The sequence below is a fragment of the Oryzias latipes genome, chromosome 9 (assembly GCF_002234675.1).
Source record: "Oryzias latipes chromosome 9, ASM223467v1".
Lineage (NCBI taxonomy): Eukaryota > Metazoa > Chordata > Actinopteri > Beloniformes > Adrianichthyidae > Oryzias > Oryzias latipes.
The window spans coordinates 6,080,190-6,087,971 of NC_019867.2; the positions used below are offsets into that span (position 1 = coordinate 6,080,190).

At 35.7% G+C, this 7,782-nt stretch overlaps 1 protein-coding gene across 1 annotated transcript; it reads left to right on the plus strand.

Annotated features, from left to right (window-relative positions):
- The first annotated feature begins 126 nt into the window (after nucleotides 1-126).
- Nucleotides 127-5,694, plus strand: snap29 (synaptosome associated protein 29). Its single transcript, XM_004072161.4, has 6 exons — nucleotides 127-251; nucleotides 1,949-2,182; nucleotides 2,292-2,485; nucleotides 3,638-3,723; nucleotides 3,800-3,904; nucleotides 4,927-5,694. Exons 2-6 carry the CDS (start codon nucleotides 1,949-1,951, stop codon nucleotides 5,082-5,084), a joined length of 777 nt encoding a protein of 258 aa, XP_004072209.1. The 5' UTR covers nucleotides 127-251; the 3' UTR covers nucleotides 5,085-5,694.
- The last annotated feature ends 2,088 nt before the right edge of the window (nucleotides 5,695-7,782 follow it).

Below are 7,782 nucleotides of genomic sequence, written 5' to 3' on the forward strand. Positions count from 1 at the left end.
CTTCCCAAAAGCGTATTTTACTTTTAAAAAAGGATTTTATTTATAAATTATTCTGGGTGAAATGGAGTAAAAAACATAATTGTGTAATAGCAATTATTTATTCAATTTTTTTTATGAATAAAAACACTTTATGTTTTAGTTTGCGAATTGGTTGCGGACGATTGACCGTTGGACGCGGTGACGTCATCTGACGTAACAGGAAGAGGAGTCGCTCTCTTCTGTCAGCTGATATTAACACAAAATCATCGAAGGTTTGTCGAGTTGGTTTTCTTTACAGTTTTGCGGTGTCGTTATAACTGTAGTGTGTCGTGTGAGAATGACCATCAACTCTGTTTTGTTGCTGCTTTTATTGTATTTTTTTTAATTTGTTGACTTATTTATGATCTTTCTAGAAAAGCTAGGTCTGTGTGAGTGATAGCAGCCTGACAACACCCTCGAGTTTTATATCAAAAATCATTCATTTCGTTCTTTTTTACGTTCTTCGGCCGTTAAGTAAATGAAAAAAACATGATAATATTCTTTTAAAATATCATCCGTATGTTTTTTGTTCATAAAACTTGCAACATGAGGACCAGTTAGCCTTTAATAATATTTCTTCGAAAAGTTTGTTACGCAATACTGTCTGACTGTCTGAATTGCTAACCAATCAATTGGTTGATCGATCCCCCCCCCCATATTCTGAAATGACAAATGTTTTTGTTTCATTTTTGTGCCCCCCCCCCCACCACTTTTTATTGTTGTGAAAGCTTTATTTTTTTTATCAATAATTTTTAGCAGTTTGCTGATTATATTGTCTTTCTTGTTGTTATTGTTTTTGTTTACGTTTGTTTCAGTAGAGTAGGGTTTAAACTTAGCTTTTTAAATGTAAAACATTTTGTTTTTTATGTCTTAGTGACCAATTTCAAACGTTTTCTGCTATGGAACAGCGTCCTGGATGAATAAGAGTTATCATAGATGTGCTCAAAAAGTTTAAATACGCCTAAAGCTTTTTTTTTCTCACAGAAAAACAGCTGTTTACTCTAGTGAAATACCTTGTGTCTAAATATAACAAATTACTTAAAGAAAACTCAAATAAAAGGAAACATTAGTCATTAAACTATTTACTCGAGTAAATAGTTGAATGACTAGTAGGGTAAAACAATTAGTGAAAAATTCTGCTTGAGTACTTAGCACCGGATTAATTATTACTTTAACTATTCATGGAAATTACCGTAGTAAAGCAAAGGGTAAACTGAAGAGCAAATACTACTATTTCCAGATTCTAAAATAAATTGTTAAACTAACCAAATGGAAGAACAATATGTCTTTGGTGAATCTTTTTGGCAACAATGAGATTTATTGATAGCTTCCTGTCTTTCCAGTGAGATATTAATTAGCAAGGTCTACTTGCTTTGGATTGACAAGTTTTATGACACTGGAAAATCTGATATTGTCAAAAATCATAAATTGGGCATACCAAATTCAATAATTATATCAGTTATCCTTCTTAGAATTGATAAAATTATGTCTCTACTTAGTTAATAAACAAAGTCCAATTATGAGTATTAATTGGACTTTTAAATATGTTATATTTAATGTGCTTTACACATAGTATTCTGTCTGTAATATTTCAAAATATTGATAGAGGATCCCCTGATGTGTTATGGCCATAAAGTCAAAAACCAAGCCTTATTATGTTTATAATGGTGGATTTTTTTTTTTTTTTTGCAGTTCTCTGCCGTTGTAAAAACCAAGTCATTGTGCTTTTTTAACTAGAACAAACAAAACAATTAAGAAACTCACTGCAGCTGAGTAAGAGTGTTATGAAACTCATCTTTTACAGTTAGTTCCTTATGTAAATGTAACTTGTTACCACTCATCTCCTATTTTTGATGCCGTGAAATGAGAGGCGCAGCTGAGATTAATTTATTTTTCTTTTTTTATTTTCTGAACTGACTTTTCTTTACAGATGGCCTACCCTAAATCCCACAATCCATTTGCAGATGATGACGATGAGGAAGATTTTAAGCCTAAAAGCAGGGGTTTTGATGATGACCCCGATGATGGGTTGACTGAAGCACAGAGGCGGCAGAGGTACCTGCAGCAGGAAGTGATGCGTACAGCTCAATCTGCTGTGGACAGCAGTCACCGCTCTCTTGGCCTGATCTATGAATCAGAGAAGATGGGTGTGGAAACTGCAGAAGTGTGTAAATCTAATCATATAAAATCAGATTTATTCAAATGCAGACATCATTTCTGAATGTTTCTGAGAGAGCGGCAGTTTGAGAAACCTGGTTCATCTTCCTTCATAGGAGCTGGTACGTCAGGGTGAGGTTCTAAAGAGGACCGACAAGATGTTGGACAACATGGATCAGGACCTCAAGACCAGCCAAAAACATATCAACAGCATCAAGAGTGTATGGGGAGGACTTGTCAATTATTTTAAGAGCAAACCAGAGACAAAGCCGCCAGCTGAGGAGCCAACGACCTACCAGGCCAATGAAAGGTACGCTTTACTTATTTCTTCTTTAGATTAGAAGTGCTTGTTGACTGTCATCATTTTACAGTTAACATTAATTGAAATCCAGAATCTTTTTAAATATTCTTACCTTACTTATTTAACATTGGTTTCAGCTTCTTATAAACACAACTTTCCTTTTCAGAGAATCCAACATGTCATTTACGTGTTTGGTGATTATTTTTACTCACTTCTAACACCTTTCAGGCTCAATCTTGTCCTACATTTACAGGAATAATATTCAAAACCCCCAAGACAAGAGAGTGATCTCTGTCTCAAATTTTAGTCTGTTTTTAAAAGTCTTAAATCAGTTTTGGGGGGAAAAGATTGACAATTCTGAAAAAAAATGCTTACAAAAAAAGCTTTATATTTCGAATAAAAAAATATTGTTTTGTAAAGTTAACTAATTAAAAATACATTTAATTTTTTTTCAATTTCTTAATTTTTTAAAGAAACTTTTGAATAAAAAAAAAGTTATCTGAAAGGCAGCCCACTTTTTTTAGAATGTTTTATTCACACTGATAGTTTCACATTGAAACAGTTTCACATTGACACCTGGGAGCTGCAAAGTGAAACTACTGTTGCTCCTGGGAGCTCTGAGTAGGAGTTAAGAGCCTTGCTCAAGGGCATTTTATTTTGTACACTGTGTTACCAAGACTACATTTGATTAAACCGAATCTGCTTTTGGAAAACTTACCATATTTGTTCATTACACCAGAATGCACAAAACATTTTCAAAAGCCAGAGTGGACTTGTTTTATTTTTACTCTGTACATCTTGTCTGTTCTTTAAGGAAGGTGCTTTCACTTCTTCCTACACACGTCCTTAAATATCAGCACAGCTACAGACGAATCCATGTAGAGAGCCCAACAGAAACATTATCAAACAAACCGCCTCTCACAACTGTTTACAAAGCAGTCATATACTCTGGATGGATGTAAAATATAACAATAAACAACAATAAAGTCACAAAAACAGTCACCTTGAGCTAGTATGCAAAAATGCAAGCTCTCCATAAATGTGAGCCAATGCTAGGTCAGATAAAATACCTCCTACTATGATATGATACTATTTTCTACTGTCTATATGAACGGTTTTGAATTATATACATGAATACTTTTTCTGTGGGTTATTTTTTAGGTTACAGAGCGCTCTGTCCAACAGCAGAGAATATGAAGACAAGTATCAAGCCAGCCACCCCAACCTGAGGAAACTGGAAACATCAGGTAAGGATGAACATGAAAATGTCAATGTTCAAACGTGTCACAGTACATCCTACATACTTGTGATCTTCGCTTCCAGGTTTTGGAGCTTCTTCCTCAGTAGATGGGGGTTTACCTAGACAGAATGGATACCCTAAGAACCAACACCTCAGAGAGGCTCATCAGACCCTTGACAAAAACTTGGGTAAGAAATCTAACAGGACACTTTGTATTTCGGTTATAGGGTTGAGTAATTTCTTAAAATGACATTTAAACTTCCTTTTAAATAAGAATGCTTGATCAACACGATGTGGTCTGCCTGAAAGGGCCTGGCTGGTCTCATTTGCAAGGGAACCCTGGTGTGGTTCATTACACTATGAATGCAACATAACACACTTTGTAGTCAGAGTTTCTTTCAGACAACACTGCACCCAAACAAGCAGCTGTTGCTGCATGATTTTTTGAGAGGCCTATGCAAAATCTATTTTTTGAGCTTTAAGTATATTATAATGTTCATTCCTTATGAAAAGAAACCCCAAACCGGTATTCTGATCCATTCAAGCATTTCTAAGTATTCCTCTAAAAAACGTTTCTCTGAGCACCAGCCCCTCCTTATCCACAAAAACGAGTGGGTTATCACAAGCTGACGAAGACCAGTGAGAGCTGCACCTTACAGGAGGAGTCTGGAGAAATGCAGACACGCTAGCGAGGCCGACTATAGGTTGATGTCATGAAATTTGCGGCACCCACAAGGAGCGAAAGGTGGTGCCTCAGAGACTGAGTCAATTTACTTCCAACTTGGAAAATTAACTTGCGAAAATAACTCGTATTTAATAAAAAAAAAATTGTTATTTTGTGTGCCAAAGGTAAAATATTATCATATTCGTGGGATATTGTTTACTATTAAAGTCTTAAAAATAGCATGGTATATGCCATTTACACAAGTGTTATATGTGCACATTCAAACAGTCCACCTTAAGAGATGTTCGTATTAGCAAATGACTGCAAACCTTACTAAACAGGGTAAACGCTGCAAAGAATAAAAAGGCTAAATTTACCCCAAAATTGATATATTTGTCATATAGTCTTAAAGTAAATGTAATGAGGTAATGGGGGTTAAAAGTGATTTTACACAGTGATGAATTGTGGGATATGTTCAGTTTTTTTGTTGAAAAAAATGTGGTTGAAATGTGACTTCTTTAACCACATCTGCTGTGATTGATTTAGATGAAATGTGTGGAGGCTTGCAAAGACTGAAGAACCTCGGACTTGGACTCCAGTCGGAAATTGACAGCCAGGACGACTCTATTGGTTCACTTCTAAGCAAAGTGGACATGATGGATGGGAAGATCAGTAACACAAACCAACAGCTTAAAAAGCTGTAGGACCCACACTCTGACATTTCCACGTCTGACCCTTCATTTCAGTTCAATTTACTGTCTTTTTTTTTTTGTCTTTGGAAAATCTTCTTTCACTCCTTTTTTTAATTTTTACAATAGATTTTCTTCATCACCAAGTTTTTGTCATTCAAAATAAAATGTGAAATATTTTACAGATAAAAAGGAAACCATCTGTTGAAAAAAAAGACTTGTTGTTATTTAATTTTTTAAAGATGTTCCTGATGTAAGGACAGATCCGGATCTGACCCCAGTTGATGTATAAAAAGAAAAACAAGCAGTAAACAAGCTCAAGTCACGTTTGCCTTACACGTACTTTCTTTGGTTTTGATTCACAGTTACATTTCATTTGATAAATTGTTCTATAAAACACCTCTTAAATATCAAATAAATATCTCAAATATTTTAGTTTTGATTGTAAACATAAGAGATGAAGGAAAACTTGCACCATTGGAATACAATGATTATTTCTCTGATTTTTCTTTTCTTTTTTTCTTCAGACAAATAAATCACAGTACTAAATTGGCCAAAATTCCTACATAAGTTCATGTTTGTGTGTAATCAAGCACAGATATCCAATAAAAGCTTAATCAAGGAACTTCCATGTGTTCTGCGAATACTTTTTTGACTAAAGTTAAAAAAAACTTTTGTGTTGATGGATTAGTGAGGTCAAATTACCACTAGGTGGCACTGTGGTTCAGGATTAAAAACTAAATGACCATCGTAAAAATCCTGGTTTGGTATTATTTATATTAAATGGCAAATTTCCCCAATAATTATAGTATAAAACGCAAAATTAGAAGAAAATTATTAGAAGGAAACAAATGTGTTTTAACTATTAATACCGGTAATTGTAATATCAAGGGGCATATTTCAAACCAACATCTGTGCTGCTTTTTGTTTTTAGTCAAATGAGCATCCGATGATGTGTGAGCGTTTAGTGTGATGAGCGCCTTCTGCTCATGTCCTCACGCAGAGATGATGTCCATTCATTATCATTCCTCTGCGTCAAACCAGCTGCTCATGCAGCCGCAACAAGCAGTCTTTAGCATGACTTGGTAATTACAGTTCAGGCTTCTTTGAAGGACATTTGAGTTGGGGGCGCGACAGAAAGGAAGATGGGGGTACCCGCTACCAGGGGCCCCTTGAGGCCCCCCGGGCATGTCTACACGAGTACGCTTTTTGTTATGCCTAATGGTTTTTCTGTTACACGTGTGATGGATAAGCATAGTAACTTGCTATTTAAAGAGTTTCTAAGCACAGTAAATTATACTTTTTATGAATTGAAACCCTTTTAAAGACAAAATTAGTTCAAAAAATTATTTTCTTTTTTGGTGGACCATTTGTTTGTTACTCTTTTGCCTGAATTCTGTGCTTTATGAAAGATCCTATTTGGACACGTGGTAATTTCTTATTTATTGCGGATTATAATGTCTTTTTGTGATTATTTCTTTATATTTACGTGCTCTTTCTCATATTTTGCACTTCTTTGGTTAAAATGATTGTTTTTCCTATCATGTTTTGGTCACTTTGCTACTTTAAAATGTTTTTTTTGTGATGTTTTGTCTCAACATTCTGCATTTTTTTCCTCTGCTTATTTGTGTTCTCCTCCGACCATTGAATGTGACCTGTAAATCAACGAATGCCCGATATTCTGAAATCTTACCTCCGAAGGTAGGATGTAAATGGGGTCAATATAATGATTGGTCAGGGTAGTTTTTATTCAAACTGGTGAAGAAGAGACCTTGAGGTTAAGGTTCCACAGATAAACGGCAGTCACCTCTGGATTCTTTCACCACACAGCTGTCTTGGCAAAAGCAAACAGTGGCCATGGTGTGACAAAAGCCCCCCACCCCAGTGCTGGAATGCCCCCCTTTTCATTGACTGTAATCCCAGAACACACTGCTGTCGTTGCCCATCAGCCACTGGGGCAAGAGATGAGCCTTCCTGCTCTTTAGAAAGCAGTTCAGCAGCCGAGGCAGCGCAGCAGAGAAGATGCACCGTCAGGCTGACAGCACACTCTATTGCCACTGTTGTAGTGAGAGAAAATAAAGAGTTGTGCTGACGAAGGGGAGTTTGGTGCAGAGGATGGAAGGAGGACAGCAGAGGCTGCTGGGGAGGCTAATGAAAAAGCTGAAAGTAGAATCAGCACATTTCAAGATTTTTGCATTTTGCATTCCATTCCAAAATTAATAGATCCTTTTTGTTTCTGCGTGGAATGTTGCATTGAGACAAAAATTCACAAATTCAAAAGCATATTGACCAACAATCAAATTGTCCTTACATTGTGAGTGAATGGAACAACTTAGATCACAAAAAAAGAAACCTCTGGATTTGCTTATCATCTTGTAACAGGTGGTTTGTGAAGTAAAAAGAACATTCACGAAACTTGTGTAAAAACTCGTGTAAATACAGCAAATACAACATGTAGTTTGCAGGTCAGACCTCAAAATGCATAAATATTGAATGTGGACTCCCACAAGGGTCAATATAAGGCCCTATTCTTTAATATGTGTGTGTGTGTGTGTGTATACAGTACAGACCAAAAGTTTGGACAAAATTTTTCATGATTATGAAAATTGTAGAGTCACACTGAAGACATCAAAACTATAAATTAACACATGTGGAATCATATACATAACAAAAAAGTGTGAAACAACTGCAAATTTGGAGGCAGAGGACTAGT